This window comes from Leguminivora glycinivorella, chromosome 18, assembly GCF_023078275.1.
Source record: "Leguminivora glycinivorella isolate SPB_JAAS2020 chromosome 18, LegGlyc_1.1, whole genome shotgun sequence".
Classification (NCBI taxonomy): domain Eukaryota; kingdom Metazoa; phylum Arthropoda; class Insecta; order Lepidoptera; family Tortricidae; genus Leguminivora; species Leguminivora glycinivorella.
In genome coordinates, this window is record NC_062988.1 from 11309915 (window position 1) to 11328553 (window position 18639).

Consider the following 18639-nt stretch of genomic DNA (forward strand, 5'->3'; position numbering starts at 1 on the left):
CCATACGATTACATTGATCCCAGAACTTAGTGAGACTAACAGGCTCCTTAGTACCTACGATCTTTTTCAGGATATGTGGTGAGAGGCGCACCAGTTAAAAAATGGGCAGGGCTGAGATATGGGGTTTCATTGACATTGGTTGCAGGCAAGGCCGTCATAGGCCGGGAGTTAAGGATTCCCTCAATTTGGACAATTACAGAGTTTAACTCTTCATATGGGTGAATCAACGTGGTTTTTTGACAAAAATCTAAAATTTATTCTATCGAAATACTTAAAAAATAATTAAACTGTCGTGTAGGTTATTTATTACAGTTTCTTAGGTTAGTGGCAGCAGCGAGATAAATTTACTTTTACACGGATTTTAAAGACGTTTTGCTCAAATCGGAGTGAAATAATGGTTTGCGTCGCGTAATTTAGTTTATGACATTACACAGACATTAATATCTGTATGGACGGTTTAATGGATTTATCCATTTAATATAATGCAGACGCACATTATAATAGAGCTTATTTAAAATAAATTCAAGTATTAATATAAGAAATGGCCATTTACAAATCCACTGCGTTACTTTAGTATTTTTCATAGTCAAACTTATTGATTATTTCTACTGTGGTTAACATTGTATTTAAAAATTCTACATCTAAGTTAACACACAACCAAGGAATATATATCTAACCTAATTTTATTCATGAATAACCGCCCAACTGATAAAAAAATTAATTCAAAGGTAAGAAAATTTGGGGACATCCAGTAACGCAAGAAAAAAAGTATTGGTAACGCCGGAGATTCCTTGGTTGTATTCTCTGGCGTTACTGGTCTTTTTCTTATAACAAAATAAAAGAGTATTCATTATTTATCATCAAATATTTATTCAAAATTATTCTTGAATGCTTACTTATAACTAAAAAAAAAAGTTCTTCTAAAATACAATCATGAGATCCTGACTTTATAAAAATACTTAACAATTTGACTATTTCCCCAATGGTAACTAGCGAAACAAAGGTTTAATAGCATAGGTATAGAATTTCTGATGATGTAAAAATTTTCTTTAATGTATTTCTTTCTTGTTTTGGTATTTTTAAATATTTTTTTGATCGACTATCTATCGAATATTTTTTTTTTCGATGTTGACTTATTCTTTTCCCCAAATATTTCTTTTTATACTTTTCACATTGCTTTTTTCTAAATTGATGCTTTCTCTGTGTACTTTTACACTGGTCAAAAAGAGAAATAAAAAAACAAAGTGTGATGTAAAGCTGCATTTTTGGTATGTTATTTGGGGTCCTTGGGGGAATGTAGGACTATATTTTGCAAGCAAAAAAATGGTGTGCTAACTTCGTAATTTAAAAAAAAGTCAAAAAATCAGACTTTTTTTGGTTTTTGCCGTTTTATTAAAAAACTATGCATTTTTGGTCAAAAATTGCTATGTAATGTTGAAAGCGCATTAAATTCCAAACAGTTTGACATCTTTTTTATCAATGTCTGTCAAATATTTTTTGAGATATGAAGCGTCAAAAAAAGAGCATTTTTCCCCTTTCTATGAAAATATTCGTTTTGCTCATATTTTGAGACTGATATCAGCAAAACAACTCAGGCTATTACATAAATTGTAAAACAAAATTTCACTAGCTTTCATTTAAGACCAAAAGAGTGCCAGTTATTTAAACAAATAGGATTATATCATAAGTCTAGTATAACTGGATCAGAAATAATCGGTGGATGGTAATGGCTAAATGGGATAGTTTACATATATTTACAGGAGGCGTAGCGGAGAACGAATTATTATTATTTGGGGGCTATTCAAGTATTACTCAGACACATGTTTGCGTATATCAAATCAACATTTATTTAGTAAGTTAAGTTTACGGTCAGAAAGAGCTCAGGATCGCCGCTTGGCGGAAAAAAATATTTACGAGTAGAAAACCCTAAAATTAATTGAGTCATATGGTTCCGAAATTGTTCTTGTACGGACTGGTTTTTAAAGCATATCACTGAGGGTCAATTACATCGATGCAATCTCACGAGCGTTGTCGTGGACGTGCCCGAATCATAGTATTCTCCGTTTAACGAAATATCAGTACATAGTATGTGTTGTATTGCACGCGCAGGTCTCTCACCGCCGCGCAGGTGTAGTCGGACCATAACTCGACAGTATACACGCTTGTACAAAAACTGAGGAACAGCTGTCTTTTTACGCTGTCACTACATTTGGCGAATCTTCTAGCCAACATGTTTGCCCTTACTGCGGTGGCTCGCCTCTGCCTTTCTATGTCCTCCTGGTCTTTTAAACTGGACAACAAGATGTGGCCAAGATATTTGACTTCGTGTACTCTCCGCAATTGAACTCCATCAAGCAAAAGAGGTGGTACATGTGTGGGCATATGTGCTGCCTCCATGAGCATAAATTCAGACTTGTCCGGATTGTATCTCATGTTATGCTGGCTGGCGTATCTCTCGCATTCTGCAAGTAACTTACGCATAGCTCCCACCGATGGTGCTAGTAGGACCATATGTATCGTCTGCATATGCGATGTGATTTATCATTTGCCCATTGATGGAGCAGCCAACCTCGGTACTGGTCAAAGCCTGCGACAGCCCATCCATGTACACGCTGAAGAGAGCTGGAGACATACTGCCTCCTTGTCTCACGCCACAGTTTAGCCCGCTGGCTGTGGACAGAGTTGACTTCCATCTTACTACGTTCTTCTGCTGGGAATACCACTTCTCCAGTATCAACACTTTCGCTACCAAGAACCCGACTGTCGGGTACACCGCTCGTAGAAGCGTAGCCAATTACATGGGTTTCCCCGTATGTAGCGAAAATGTCGTAGCGCCGCGTAGAGCCCGGTTTCGAAAGTGTTAATAATTGGCGTGGGCGCTTTCCCTTCCCGTAGTTTATTCCACAGCAATTGGTGGTAAAATACAACTCAAGTGGACTTTCTATCACTACAGGAGTTGTGCCATCAAGATGCAGAACCAGGACCCTCAAAAAGGAAAAAGTAAAATGTAACAAATTCTGTTTTATTTTTCTAACTAGCGACCCGCCCCGGCTTCGCACAGGTACTATACCTACATGTAAACCTTCCTCTATAATCACTCTATCTATTAAAAAATCATCATCCGCATCAAAATCCGTTGCGTAGTTTTAAAGATTTAAGCATACATAGGGACATAGGGACAGAAACAGCGACTATGTTTTATACTATGTAGTGATTTACTAAACTTCAAAATTTTACTGTATTTTATTTCTTCATTAGTAATAGTCAAATCGATGCAAAGTTAGCTTAGACATTTTTTTCAGATAAACGGATATCAAAGAAAGTAAGATCGAATAGATAGGACTTTCAACCTAAAACTTTTAGCGTAAACTATTTTACCTTAACCAATCTACCAGACTCTTGGCTTCTCTATTTATAGATTTTTTTTTGTTTACCAAAGTAACTATTCGTCTTACTGACCTTTATTTGCACTAAAACTAAAGCAAAATAAATTTTATACAATGTTATATTGCAATATATATCATATTATGAAGTATTTTGCAGATATTTGTCTAAAAATATTGGCAAAACGCTACATTTTATAAATGCGTCAAAAATTAACCTTTTTTGACGCTTCATATCTCGAAAACTATTTGACGGACATTGATAAAAAAGATGTCAAACTGTTTAAAATTTAATGTGCTTTCAACATTACAAAGCAATTTTTGACCAAAAACGCATAGTTTTTTAATAAAAAAATTAAAACCAAAAAAAGTCCGATTTTTTTACTTTTTTTTTTAAATTACGAAGTTAGCACACTTTTTTTTTGCTTGCAAAATGTAGTCTTACATTCCCCCAAGGACTCCAAATAACATACCAAAAATCCAGCTTTACATCACACTTTGTTTTTTTAGCCGATTTTCATGTAAGATTTGACCGGTGTATTTAGCTTTATCTCTTTTTATTTTTTTTCGCCCTCGTTGTTTTGGCGATTCAGTAAGCTTGTTTATTCCCTTCGTACGTTCGATGCCTGATGACCTAGGTGGCTTCGCCGCTGGTTTTGTATAAGCAGCAGGTTCAGTTGGTTGAGAAAATATAGTCGCGAGCGTGTTCCATTTGAAAGGATTGCTGACAAAAGTGTCACTGGTGGAGGTGTTAACGGTGGAAGCGTCAGTGGTGAAAGCGTTGCTGACAAGGGGCTTGCAGGTGGAAATGAAGGTAAGGGAGCTATAGCTGAGATAGGCGTTGCTGGTTGACTACTATTAACTTGAGGTGTTCTCGGCGAAGACGTAGTAGACGGTATGAGCACCGTGCGTGATTTAATTGTTGCTCCCCTCCGCTCCGCTGAGTTACGACGCCTAATTTGGTAAGTTTTTTACTAAATTTATAAAACCAATTTAATACAACATTTAAATACTTGGTGTCTTATATTAAGGTGTTATATATTTAAATATAAATGGTTCAGAGCGTAATGAAAAATGCCTCTGCAGCAGAAAAACAAAGACGGTATCGAGAACGTCTAAAAAGCAAACCCGAAGGTTACGACGAAGCTAAAAGAAAACACAGAGAAGCAGAGAACGGTATCACAAAACTAAACGATTAGTAAAAGATTTAACGGCCAAAGAAAAGTACAATGCTAACTTGATTTGGCGTTTACGGAAGAAAGTAGAAAGATTACTGGAAAATACACCACCAAGCTCTCGACAATCAGACTACAGATTTCAGCCATTAAATATACAGGTGAACCTTCACCGCCGACTCCTCCATCTGTGACACCGCCGCCAATTAACCATTCGACGCTAAAAAAAAACAATCAATATATCAAAACCATTGCCCTCTAGCGAAAATCCAAGGATCTTAGTATTGGGTCCTCACCTACGATACTGGCGGCTTTGATCTGACAGATCTGGCGGCTTTGTTTTTTAAGGACCTAAGTAAGTTATTTTTTTATTTACTTTAATAGTAACTTCAAAATATCTGGTTCGAAAATGTTTGATTACAAATTGATGTCTTTATTTTCTTCCTGAGTATAATTGCCCCTGAAATATCAATTGATATTTACCAATCGCTTTTTGGTGAAGAATAACATCGTGTAGAAACCGGACTAATCCCAAATCCCAATAAGACAATTTTTTTGGTTTCAATTTGATACCAGAAAATAATCCGCAAAATACTTGGTATAGAAAATCGCATTTCCTTGAAATTTTACATACAAAATGCCAATTTCATAGGTAAGGACAAGAATTTAAAAAGGGTTATTTCACATATTATTATTATTATTTTTATTTTTTTTTTAATAAATGGCCTCAGTCTCACTTGATGGGACTATTTTGCCAGTGTCAAGGTAAGTGCGACGTTGTTCGGTAGTAGGCACTTGTAAATTGATAGCTAGATTTTACAAGGGCACGTGGACTATCGGCCGTCGATGACAAAAAAGGGGCTAAACGCGTTTCGAGATTAATTCTTCATCAGCTTCTCACTATAACATTAGTTTACTGCATAATAAGCTATCGATATTACACTTTAAACAACATTAATGAGCAAAAGAAGGAGAAATTATTCGCGACGCGATGCCACTAAGATGGCACCCGAACCGGAAGTCTTCACATATTATTATAAAGGTGACAGTTTCAGGTAGCTGGTGTTAGAGTTAAATGGGATTATCCGTACTTTCTCTGGCGTTACCGGCAACGCCAGAGATTATTTCCCCAGCGTTACCAGTAACGCAAGGGAAAAATATCACATATTTCAGCTTATTACGTTATTTGTTAATAAATTTATATTTAAATATATAACACCTTAATATTAGACACCAAGTATACAACATTTAAATTATTTTTATAAATTTAGTTAAAAACTTACCAAATTAGGCGTCGTAACTCAGCGGAGCGGAGGGGAACAACAATTAAATCACGCACGCTCGTCGGCTGCTCGTCGCTGACAATCCCCTGCCGGGGATTTCGCCTTGACTAGGCCGATTCTCAGAAACTAAGGTATATTTCGCTCGGCCGAGAGCCACAAATAGCGCCATCTCTCCAAAATTTTAAACAACTTTGTATAGTAACTCAGTAGAGTTCAAATTTGACGCAAACATAGGGACACAAACTTAAAAAAATCTAGATAAATTGTCTTACCAGATCTACTTTCAGCATGAGACGTATTTAATGTGTAATTTCATGCATTTTATAAAAAGGATAAGATGTAAATAGGTTCAATATAATAAAATTGAAAAACAACTATGATTTTGAAGATGCCTATGGTTCGGGACACACCATTTTTGTATGGGAGAGTACTTTTTTCTCCTGCGTTATTGCAAAAATTTGCATTATATCTAACCAAATTGTTAATTTGAATATTTTAATTAAGTACTTAGGGATCTAATAATGATCGTCCATTAAAAAAAGTTATAAATTCTGTGGAGTTTTTGATTAATCGATTTTTCTTTACTAGGGACACCAAATCAGTGTTCTAAAAGTTGATTCACCCATATGTTAGGACGGTTTCACCCACAACCCGTTTTAAGTGATATTTCACAGATTTTATTCCAGCCTCCCACAAAGAACCGAACACAGGAGAATAACTAGGTATAAATTTGAATGAAATACCTTGATCGGCAGCAAATAGCTCTACAGTGTTCTTGTGCTCCGTGGCAGATTGCAATTTATACAAATCATTTAATTTATTTTGAGCCCCTTTGTAAGTACTGGCATTATCACAATATATTATGCTAGGTCTATTCCTACGTGCTATAAACCTCTTTAAAGCACTTAAAAAGCTTTCAGTTGTCAAATCTGAGACTAACTCAATATGCAGGGCTTCACTATCACTACATAGTATAAAACAAAGTCACTTTTTCTGTCCCTATGTCCCTATGTATGCTTAAATCTTTAAAACTACGCAACGGATTTTGATGCGGTTTTTTTTGATAGATAGAGTGATTGTAGAGGAAGGTTTACATGTAGGTATAGTACCCGTGCGAAGCCGGGGCGGGTCGCTAGTTAGTTATAAAGCATACAAATAGCAAAATATATGCCTTTCGGATGACAGGTTTTCTTACTCTTAACATTTTGATATTGTAAGGACCACCAAAATCTATTCCAGTCTTTTCAAAGACCCTACAAGGGGTTATTCTATCATAAGGTAGAGAACCCATCAACTGTTCGGCATGCTTTGCTTTTAACTTAAAACATATTATACACTTATTTATAACATACTTAACTTCTCTAATTCCATTAATTAAATGGTACCTTAAATTTAAATCTGACAGGACAAGCTTGGCTCCTGCATGCAACAGAACCCTATGCTCCTTTTCAATTAAATAGTGGACAATTTTACAGCCCTTCAGCAATATTATGGGATGTTTGGTAGCATAAGGTATGTCAGCATGTTGCAACCGTCCACCTACACGCATTAGGTGCATGCTGTCAAGAAACGGATTCAACGACTGAAGATTTGATTTGATAGGTAACTTTGAATCTAAAGCACTCATTTCTGGAGCGAAATGCTCCCTCTGCACGTATCTGAGAACTACCTTTAAGGCAGAATCCAACTCCTCAGGCGTTAAATCAGCTCGAGATGATAATATTCACATAATTCTGTTGTTATAAATGTCATGTGAAGCTGGTTTGTGTATGGACCATTTTGTGAGGGCAGAATAAAAAGATGGCTACCAATACGAACGTGTTCTCATTTAAATGTAAATAAATAATAAGTTTAATATCATAAAACATGGTGGCAGCGGTGGCATAAGTGAAAATAGAAAAGATAAGTATAAAATATAAGAAAAATGGAAATACAAATGCAGTTAATTCAACCGCTAAATTGGGACGACGGGGATGTTACGTCGTCTTGGAAACGATGGAAACAAGTTTTCAATAATTTCATGATAGCAATGAAATATGATAGTGAGACTGATGAAAGAAAGATTGCTCTCTTACTACATTTCATAGGCGAAAAATGCATTGACGTCTACAATGCGTTTCACAGAAGAAAACAAAAAGAAATATCAAACCGTGCTTGATTCCTTTGAGAACTACTTTGTGCCCAAAAAGAATCTGTCGGTATGTCGGCATAAATTCTTTTCTCACGTTCAAGGAACAGATACATTGGATATGTTTTTAACAAAATTGAAGAAATTAGCGGCGGACTGTGAATTCAAAGAACTGCAAGATTCTCTCATAAGAGACATGTTCATTTGTAACATGAACAAGGAACATGCTAACATAAGACAAAAATTACTAGTAGAAAATGATATAGGGCTTGATAAAATGATCCTGTTGTACAGAAGCTTGGAAATATCACAGAGAAACAATGTCTATCTAGAAAAAGAAAAAGAAGAGGTGGTTCAGCAAATAAATCAGAGAAGAAATATAAAACAAGAAGTGAGAGGAAGGCAACCCACCCAAGAAGTGCGAGGAAGGCAACCCACCCAAGAAGTGCGAGGAAGGCAACCCACCCAAGAAGGGCGAGGAAGACAGCAAGAATGTATGCGGTGTGGAAACATCCACTACTCTATGTGGGTCAAATGTCCGGCCTATGGGGTTAAATGTAACAAATGTTCTAAAACAGGACATTTTGCAAAGATGTGCAGAACACCTATCAGCTATGTCGATATAGGTCATCATGACTCAGGTGGCTTCATAACACATCAAATAATGACTTCTTTATAGGTAATCTTAGACTCATTGAAGATTTAAATGTAGGATTATTAAGGCAAGACGAAGATGATGATAATGAGTGGTTAGTTGATGTGAAAATAAATAATAGTAATGCTTGTTTTCTGTTGGATACTGGAGCCAAAGCAAACTGTATTTCATATAAACTGTTTTGTCAGCTACAATCATCTAATGATTTTTTAGAACCAACTTCTGTTAATTTAATTGCCTTTAATTTAGGTAGAATACCAGTTAAGGGCACATGTGTGCTAGAATGTATGATAAATAAACTATAGTTCAGTCTCTAATTTCACTCATAAAATACTTGCAGCACTGTAAATGCAGTAAGTCATAGTATTTTGTACTGTTTAATCCTGCCCTTTCATACAACTGTCAAAAACACAACTTCTAACCTACACACACATCGAGTATGGCAAGCTACAGCGAAATTGCGGAGAAACAGAGATCCTTGGAGAGGTCAGTGAATAAGATGATGTCAAAGTTCGAAGCCAAACTTAAGTCACCAGCGGCCAGAGCAACCGTGAGTACCTTGAGTGAAGAATTTTCCAACTTTAAAGAATACACACTGGGCATATTGAAACTTCTGGGCAGCCAAATAAATTCTCTCAGTCGTTCTCAAGACATATTGGAAATGAGGCACAGAAGAAAGTATTTACTTTTCAAAGGCGTGCCGGAGGACTCCAGTGAAAACACATCTACTTCTATCACCAGTATTATCACAGACCAACTGATGATCCCCGATGTCACAGCCGCTTCTCTTAGGGCCTGCCACAGGCTGGGCAAGCTGTCTAATGGCCGAGCAAGACCAATTCTTGTGCGCTTTGAAGACCTGAGTCTGAAATCCCTTATTTGGCAGAAAAAAACGGCTCTTAAAGGAACTTCTTTTGCCTTATCCGAGTTCCTTACTCCACATTGGCAAGAGCTGTTTAGTCAAGCACGAAGAGCTTTCGGCATGAAGTGCTGCTGGTCGCTCGAAGGGAATATTTTTGTTAGGTTGTCCACGGGGGTGCGTGAACGCATCGAGTCGGACGAAGATATTCAGCGTCTCAGAGAACATCACATCGTACGGCAACCACAAATTACATCGACCCCCGATGCTGAGGCGGTCGAGGAGCAGAGTAAACCCGTCGCCGCTGACTCCGGCAACGGCAGTAACGCTGGCCGGTCTCGTCGTGAAAAGCCGATAGCCTAGGCCAGTAGTGTTGTTTTACGACACAATCGAGATTTAGCGCAATGTTTAGTTAGTTATATACGGCAAGTCTCATGTAGTTTATCTTATGCAGCCGTCGTTGTTTACAATGTATAAATTCACTTTTTCAGTTTTGCAGGTAACTTAAAATTTTGTTCATACCGTTTTAATTGTAATATTTAAAAACAATTTCTGGTTTTGCACTTCTTTTATTATTTTATACAGGTATACGAGTTTACTTGATCTGACGTCTGTCACTGTCAGATTGACTGTGTTTAAGTCACTGTTATTACCGCCTGTGTGTTACTAAATGTAATTCTTAGTTCCTTTCATGGCTTTTGTGTGTAATTTTACTTCATTATTCTAAAATGTTTTTTTTTTTCTCATACTAAGCAACCGGCAGGATTAGCAGAGTTAGGCGTAGTTTTACTTTTGAATTTTAGTTTATACATTTTATATTAAGTATATATTCGTATATTATTATTATATTTATGTCTGATGATGATGAAACTTTTTATTCTGCCAGCAATGATAGCTCGTCTTTTGTTTCACTTAACTCTCTCGACACTTCTTATAATTTGGGCACTTTGCTGTCACGTGAATTTCTCAACTCCAAATACTTAAACGTGTGCCATATCAATGCCCAAAGCATTCCCTCTCACTTCACAGACCACTTGGACACCTTTCAGACTGACTTCATTCACGCGGTACTTGTATCGGAGAGTTGGCTGAAGCCCACCCTTGACTCTACTTCCTATGCTTTGCCCGGCTTTGTTCTAATTAGAAACGATCGCACGGGTAAGGGCGGTGGCGGTGTAGCCATTTACCTCAGAAGTAGCATTCCGTACAAAATTCTGAGCTTGTCTCCTTCTCTATACTCTGGTTCTGCGGAATGGATACTTCTTGAGGTGAATGTCAAAGGAGTCAAGGCCGTACTGGGTGTAGTCTATTGCCCCCCTACTATCGATTACTTTTCTGATCTAGAAAGAGTTTTAGAATCATTGAGCTCCGATTACACGCATCACGTCATTATGGGTGATCTTAACACAGATCTCTGCAAAGACACTCCAAAAAGTCGTAAACTGCAATTCTTAATTAAGTCTGTCAATTTCTCTATTTTGCCCCTAAGTCCAACTCACCATACTGCTTCCTCCGATACCTGGCTGGACGTCATTCTTACTTCTGCTCCTAATAATGTTATAAAGCACGGTCAGCTTCTTGCGCCCGGTTTCTCTCACCACGACTTAGTATTTGCATCTTATAATATCAAACCGGGAAAGTGTAAACCTGCCGTTATATACTTGCGTAATTTCGCTAAAGTCGACTCCGATGCGTTGCTCCGCGACGCCGCGGCAATCGATTGGTCCCCAGTGTTCAATACTACTAGTACTGAAACGAAAGTATCTCTTTTTAATGCTGCAATACTAGATATTTTTAACAAGCATGCGCCTTTGCACAGGGTTCGAGTCAAGCGGCCTCCGGCGCCGTGGATAACTGAAGGTGTGCGCATGGCCATGCGAAAAAGAGACCGTGCTTTTAAAAATTTTAAGCGTAACCGGACTGACGGAAACTGGACACTTTATAAAACTGCCCGAAATAGGTGTAACCAACTGGTGCGTTCAGCAAAGCGGCAGTTTATCCATAAAAATGTAACTTCATCTTCCATGGCTGACACCTGGAAGTTTCTAAAGTCTCTCGGTCTGGGAAAACCTGTTAGTCACCTTGATAGTACTTCTTTCCCACTTTCGGACCTTAACAGGCATTTCTCGTCTGCCCTCTCCGTTGATGACAATGTCAAAATTAACACTCTCTTCGAAGTTTTGGCTCTACCTTCAGTTGGCACTGTCCCTTTCTCCTTTTCACTTACTAGCCAATCGGAGGTCAGGGCTATCATCAAGTCGATTCAGTCTAAGGCAGTTGGTTGTGATGATATCAGTCGGCATATGATAGTATCTGTTCTTGACTGTGTGCTTCCTATGCTGACTGATATCATCAACTCATCGCTTTCTAGTGGAGAATTTCCATCCATCTGGCGCAGAGCGTTCGTCATACCTCTTCCAAAAATAAATAGCCCATCTTTAGTTAGCCATTTCCGGCCAATTTCCATACTCCCATTTCTGTCGAAGATTGCTGAAGCCGTTGCTCACAAGCAGTTGTCAAATTTCATTTTTACACACGATCTGCTCAGCCCCTTTCAGTCAGGTTTTCGGCGGGGCCATAGCACCTGTACTGCGTTGCTCAAGGTGACCGAGGACATCAGGCGTGGCATGGAGAACCAAATGGTCACTGTACTTATCCTAGTAGATTTTTCTAACGCTTTTAACACCGTCGATCACCAGATTCTCCTTGCCCTTCTTGAACATCTCAACGTGACGTCTAGTGCCCTTAAGTGGTTTTCGACCTATCTCTGCGGGCGTCAGCAAGCGGTACGGGTGGATCGCACTCTGTCGGAATGGTGTGACCTGGCCACGGGAGTGCCTCAAGGAGGTATCCTCTCACCACTGCTCTTCTCCATCTTCATCAATTTCATTACTCCGGACTTTCGCTGCTCGCACCATCTCTACGCTGACGACCTGCAACTCTATGACCACTGTAGCATTACTGATCTACCTGCTACTATTGACAAATTAAACCTCGATCTTTTGCACATCCAGCGATGGTCTGAGAAGTTCGGTTTGTTTGTCAATCCATCCAAGTGTCAGGCCATAATAATAGGTAGCGAGCGCCAGCTCTCGAAAATAGAAGTTACACGCCCGTTTATTTTAACGGTACTCCCATACCATACAGCCAGAGCGTAAAAGACTTGGGCGTATATCTGGACAGTACCTTGAGTTGGAAAACACAGGTAGCTGAAATATGCCGTAAAGTTACTGGATCACTACATGCCCTTAATAGACTTAAGCACTTCTTACCCATCAAAACAAAAATACTGTTAGTGCAGACATTGATTCTACCCATAATTGACTACGGCGATGTGTGTTATCCCGACTTAACTGTAGAGCTCTTGAACAAGTTAGATCGTTTACTTAACAACTGCATTCGTTTCATTTTCTGTCTTCGTAAATACGACCATGTATCATCTTTCCGTGTTAAACTTGGCTGGTTCCCTATACGTGTACGTCGCAACATTCGCATGCTCTGCACGCTCTTTTCTATCATTAACGATCCTCAATCTCCAGAATATCTTAAATCCTTCTTCAACTACTACGGTGTTTCTCGGATTCGCCAACTGCGCTCTTCTGGCAACCTTTCCTTGTCAATACCATCTCACCGAACAGGTTTTATGTCCAATTCTTTCTCCGTTCAGGTGTCTCGTCTTTGGAATAGTCTCCCAGTCAAACTTAGACAATGTCCGAATAGATTTGCATTTAAAAAATCCCTGATTAAGTGCTTTGCTGGTAGAATGACAAATCCTTAGTATTTCATTTTTGTAAGTTTCATCTGATGTCATATGTATGTATGTATTTTTTATGTATTTAAATATATTGTATGTATGTATATTATTATCTGTGTGTAAGTATGTTTATTCTTTTATATATTACATATAGGTTAGCTTAATAATATTGTGCAAATAACTTAACTATTTTGTTCTTAATATAATTTAATGTTGCACCGCCTACAATTTCTCTGTTTTGCCCGATGGTTGACTGGTAGAGAATGCCTTATAGCATTAAGTCCGCCTTGTGTACAATTGTATTTTCTTTGTGCAATAAAGATTAAATAAATAAATAAATAAATAAATAATTGTAAATACAAAATAAAATTTTTTGTTGTAGGTAGACATTTTATGTCAACCAGTATTGAGTGCTAAAACATGTACAGAAATAGGTCTTGTAAAGCGAATATATAGTCTTGAACCTAAAGAAACCATTGAAAATGTTAGTGAACTAGATGCTTTACTTAAAAATATGATGTTGTGTTTCAGGGTCTTGGTTGTCTTCCCCATGAGTGCCATCTGACAGTGCGGCCTGATGTGCAACCTAAAATTGACTCGCAACGGAAAGTTCCATTTGCACTTCAAGAAAAATTAAAAGAAGAGTTGGATCGGATGACAAGACTGGGTGTTATTGAATCAGTTTCTAAACCTACTGATTGGGTTAGCTCAATTGTAATTGTAGAAAAGTCAAACAAAAAATTAAGAATTTGTCTTGATCCCAGAAACTTGAATGAGGCTATACAAAGATCACACTTTCCGTTACCAACCATAGAAGATGTAAGGTATAAACTGAATGAAGCAAAAATATTCTCTCATTTGGATGCTTATTCAGGTTTCTGGATGATACCACTTGATTCCAGTAGTTCTGATTTATGTACATTTAACACACCATATGGAAGATATAAATATTTAAGATTACCATATGGACTTACATGTTCAACTGAAATTTTTAGCAAAATACTGATAGAATCATTCTCAGACATTCCAAATGTAATACTGTATGTTGATGACATTTTAATTTATGCATCAGATGAACAAACTCACAATGAAACACTGAAAAAGGTTTTACAAAGAGCAGAGTCAATAAATTTGAAATTTAACAAAGAAAAATGTATCTTTGCACAAAGAAAGATAAAAATTTTGGGTCAAATTTTTAGTGAAGAGGGTATGTGTCCAGACTATGATAAGATTAAAGCTATCAAAGAAATGCCTACTCCTGACTATCAGAAAAGTTTACAAAGATTCTTAGGTGTCATTAACTATTTAGGTAGTTATATAAAAAATTTGTCCTCTGAAACTGAAGTGTTAAGAAACCTGTTAAAAAAGGATGCTGTCTGGTTATGGGATTCTAATCATGAGAAAGCTTTTAATAGATTAAAGGATTTAATTACAAAAGCACCAGTTTTGTGTCACTATGACAATACAAAACCATTGACATTGAGTGTAGACAGTTCATCTCACGCTTTAGGTGCTGTTTTGCTACAAAATAATCAACCGATAGCATATTCATCAAAAACATTAACAGAATGTCAAAAAAGGTATGCACAAATAGAGAAAGAACTGTTTGCTATTTTAGTAGGTTGTCAGAAGTTTCATCAGTATGTGTATGGCAAGAAAATCAATGTAGAGACTGATCATCAACCTCTGGTCTCACTGTTTAGCAAACCGTTAAGCCAACAGACCCTTACCTAACAGATTACAGAGGATGAAGTTATCATTACAACTTTATGATTTAAGTGTAAAGTATGTTCCGGGTTCTATGATGTATATTTCTGATACTCTTTCTAGAGCAGCACTCCCAGAAAGCAATAAACATAAAATTGATAGCGACATTACAATCCATGCCAATATGTTTAAAAATTCACTAGCTGTATCAGATGATAAATTACAGATTATAAAACAAGAAACTTTAAAAGATGTAGAATTGCAAAAACTAAAAGAATATTTTTTTAATGGATGGCCGAAACACAAGAATAATACAGATGTAAATGTAAGATGTTACTGGAGTTATAGGGCAGAAATACATATAATTGATGACATAGTTTTTAAGAACACAAGTATCATTATTCCTGCCTCAATGCGTAAAGATATGTTACAAAAAATTCATGCCAGTCATGCGGGTATAAACAGATGCAAAAACTTAGCTAGAGGTGTACTGTTCTGGCCATCCATGAGTTCTGATATTGAACAATTTGTAGAAAATTGCATTGTTTGTTTAAAATACAGAACTGCTAACACAAGTGAACCACTTATTGTATCGGACAGTCCATCATACCCGTGGGAGAAAATAGGAGCTGATTTATTGCAATTTAGAGACAAAAAGTATTTAGTTATCATAGATTACTATTCTAAGTATATAGAGCTAGCTTATTTAAATACAGGTACATCAGCAAAACATGTTATATTGCAATTTAAGTCTGTGCTTGCTCGTCATGGTAGTCCTTTGGTATTAATGACAGACAATGGCCCACCTTTTGATTCGAGAGAGTTTGCTAGTTTTTGTCAAGAATGGGACATTCAACATATTACATCTAGTCCACATTTCCCTCAATCGAATGGCCAGGCAGAGTCTGCCGTAAAAATAGTTAAAAGAATTCTAGAAAAATCATTTGAGGATAACACAGATCCGTATTTGGCTTTGTTACATTATAGATGCAATCAAAGAGCATTGAATCACTACGTTTTAAGAGTCGGCACTCTCGAACAACCCTCGAACCGATTTATGCAGGCGTTTTTTCGACGGTTGTGAGGTCATGTCACTGCTACCAACACAAAGAAAAAATCGCTAGGGCTCGACCAACCCAGACCCTAATATTTATCGATATCGATAAATTTGCGATATTTTGCAGTATGGCGACTTAACAGTAAATTTATAGTATTTATACATATATTTAAAAAAATGTCTGGGATGGCTGTCAGAGGCGTATTTCAAGGATTTGGCGTTGGCATCCTGAGCCAGTCAGGATTACCGCCCCGTTAAGTGACGATAAAGTATGAAATTTAAGAAAAAACGCTGCTTCGCTATTCTAAAAAGAGCCTGCCGCCTTTAATACGCCCCTGTATAAAATGAATAAATCAAAAGCAAAATATACTATCACTTTTCTTTTACATGAAGTAATTTTTCAACTACTTTACAGCACTTCTCAGTTGAACTAATTTTGAGGCGTTTGCAGAAAATTCCTATGATTTACTGTGCCTGACGTTCATATTTGGCACTGCCTCCTAATTAAGAGTTTTGTTATAAGCCAGTATTTGTTGCTTCAATCTTCGTGTTTCTTGCATGTTTACCAGGGAAAGTTAATATTTACTGCAAAAAGCCTTGAAAACCTTTGCATAACATTATCTTCATACAGGAGATGGATAAATATGCCGATTCTTCGTTACCTGTTAAAATTACCCATAATCGTCATCTGAAATAAAGAGATTGTCGATAAGTTGGTCACACTCTATTGGTATTTTAGGTTATTTGTTTGTTTACGAAAAAACTTATTTACAGAATGTTTTCGCTTAAATCGTAGACTGTACATGATAAGTACTACTTTAAATTGATTAAATGAGTGGTAATTGTTAGCAACTCGAAACGAAAATATAATAAAATACTAGTTACCGACCTGCATATATCCAGTGCAAAGCTAGGCAAAAACAAGCCACCATCACAAATTTCACACTTTCTTATTGGTTTGCCCGAAATTTCAATAATAACTTTAGTTATTTTATTATTTATTTAACTTACAAAATTCAAACAAGTTACGACAGATTTGACGTTGACGACTTGACGTTTTGAAAAAAAAAAACACGTAGGTCAGGCCATAGACTAAGGAAATATGAAACTCTATTATCTATGTATTTTTGCTACCAAAATATAATGGACTTTAGTACTATTAATAATAGATGTCATTTTGATTTGATAGCATTTTTTTTGTGTCGTAATGTTGGGAATCATTGCTTGATGATATTATCATACTATGGAGTGACGACGGGCTGGATGCAATGAAAAAGAGTATATGAAGTCTCCAGCTGAACTACTTATGTCGAGAAAATTGAGATCAAATCTGCCTATGTCTAAAGAATTGCTTAAACCAAAAGTAGTTCAGTACGATACTGAACAGAGAAAAATGAATAAATATAAAAAACAATTACAAAAGGTACCATGACAAGCATGCAAGAGACCTACCAGAGTTGAATGAGAATGATTTCATTATGTATAAAAAGAACCCTAATAGTCACTGGGAACAAGGGGTCGTAAAAGAAGTCCTAAAAAATATCCCAGATCGTATATAGTCGAGTCAAAAGATGGGGTGAGATATAGAAGGAATCGTAAACATTTAGTAAAAATTAAAAATAATTATGCAAATGTTGGCCAGACCTGTAGTCAACCAACTACCCAAACTAATGATGTTCACCCAGTAACAGCAACTGTTTCAGTTCCACATGTGTTTGCAAAGTTGTTTATTCCTATGCCGAGTGATAAATATGTAGAATCTCATAAAGATATAATTGAAATTGATCAAATTAGTAATGCTGATACTACATTACTAAGTCAAAGACCAACATGTGTAGAATCACCCAGATGTGTAAATGAGAATGTCTTGTTATCCGATGTTGACTCACACCGCACATTATCTCCGCGCTCAGATGGCAGTTGTGTAATAAAACCTCTGGTTGAGGATAGTGTTGAAGTGGCTAGTAGTTGTAGTAGTAACTATTTGGTAATTTGTGAAAATTCTTCAAATGTTGATTATTTTGAAGACATCAGTGATGATGGAACTGATGATCAGAAACAGTTACCTGGTTCTGGTTATACAACTAGGTCAGGGCGTATAATTAAAAGGCCAAAAATATTTGAATTTCACTAATGTTTGTATTGTAATTAATTATACTTAAAAAGGAGGATGTTGTATGTCATGTGAAGCTGGTTTGTGTATGGACCATTTTGTGAGGGCAGAATAAAAAAGATGGCTTCCAATACGAACGTGTTCTCATTAAAATAATAAGTTTAATATCATAAAACAAATATGATAGTGAAATCAAGTCTAGATTAGATCAATTACTACAACGCGGCAGCGTGTCAAGCCAAGTTCAAGCAAAAGATTTGGCGAGCAGCACTGTGTGTATATTACATGAACCATTTGGAGCCACCTTTGACCCACTCATAACAGTTGTAACATAATCTACTACTACTTATTTCCTGAGAGTGGACAAAAAAACGTACGCTGCAGATATTGCAACGGCTAAGTTTATTGCATCAAATGCAATATGCCTCTTTGTTTTGACGTTGTAGGAGAAACGAAAAAAAGAAATTGGTTTAATTATGAGAATAAAAATGATTTTTCGTATAATTTTCCTTTTATTTTTATACA

General features: G+C 36.8%; 2 protein-coding genes across 2 annotated transcripts; both read left to right on the plus strand.

The window, feature by feature from the left end:
- The first annotated feature begins 7952 nt into the window (after positions 1 to 7952).
- LOC125236131 lies at positions 7953 to 8648 on the plus strand. The gene has a single exon (XM_048142830.1). The coding sequence runs from the start codon at positions 7953 to 7955 to the stop codon at positions 8646 to 8648; it is 696 nt and encodes a 231-aa protein (XP_047998787.1).
- A 6340-nt stretch (positions 8649 to 14988) lies between these two features.
- On the plus strand, positions 14989 to 18237 carry LOC125235728 (uncharacterized protein K02A2.6-like). The gene is made up of 2 exons (XM_048142302.1): positions 14989 to 15930; positions 17264 to 18237. Exons 1-2 carry the CDS (start codon positions 15039 to 15041, stop codon positions 17431 to 17433), a joined length of 1062 nt encoding a protein of 353 aa, XP_047998259.1. The 5' UTR covers positions 14989 to 15038; the 3' UTR covers positions 17434 to 18237.
- Positions 18238 to 18639: the final 402 nt, after the last annotated feature.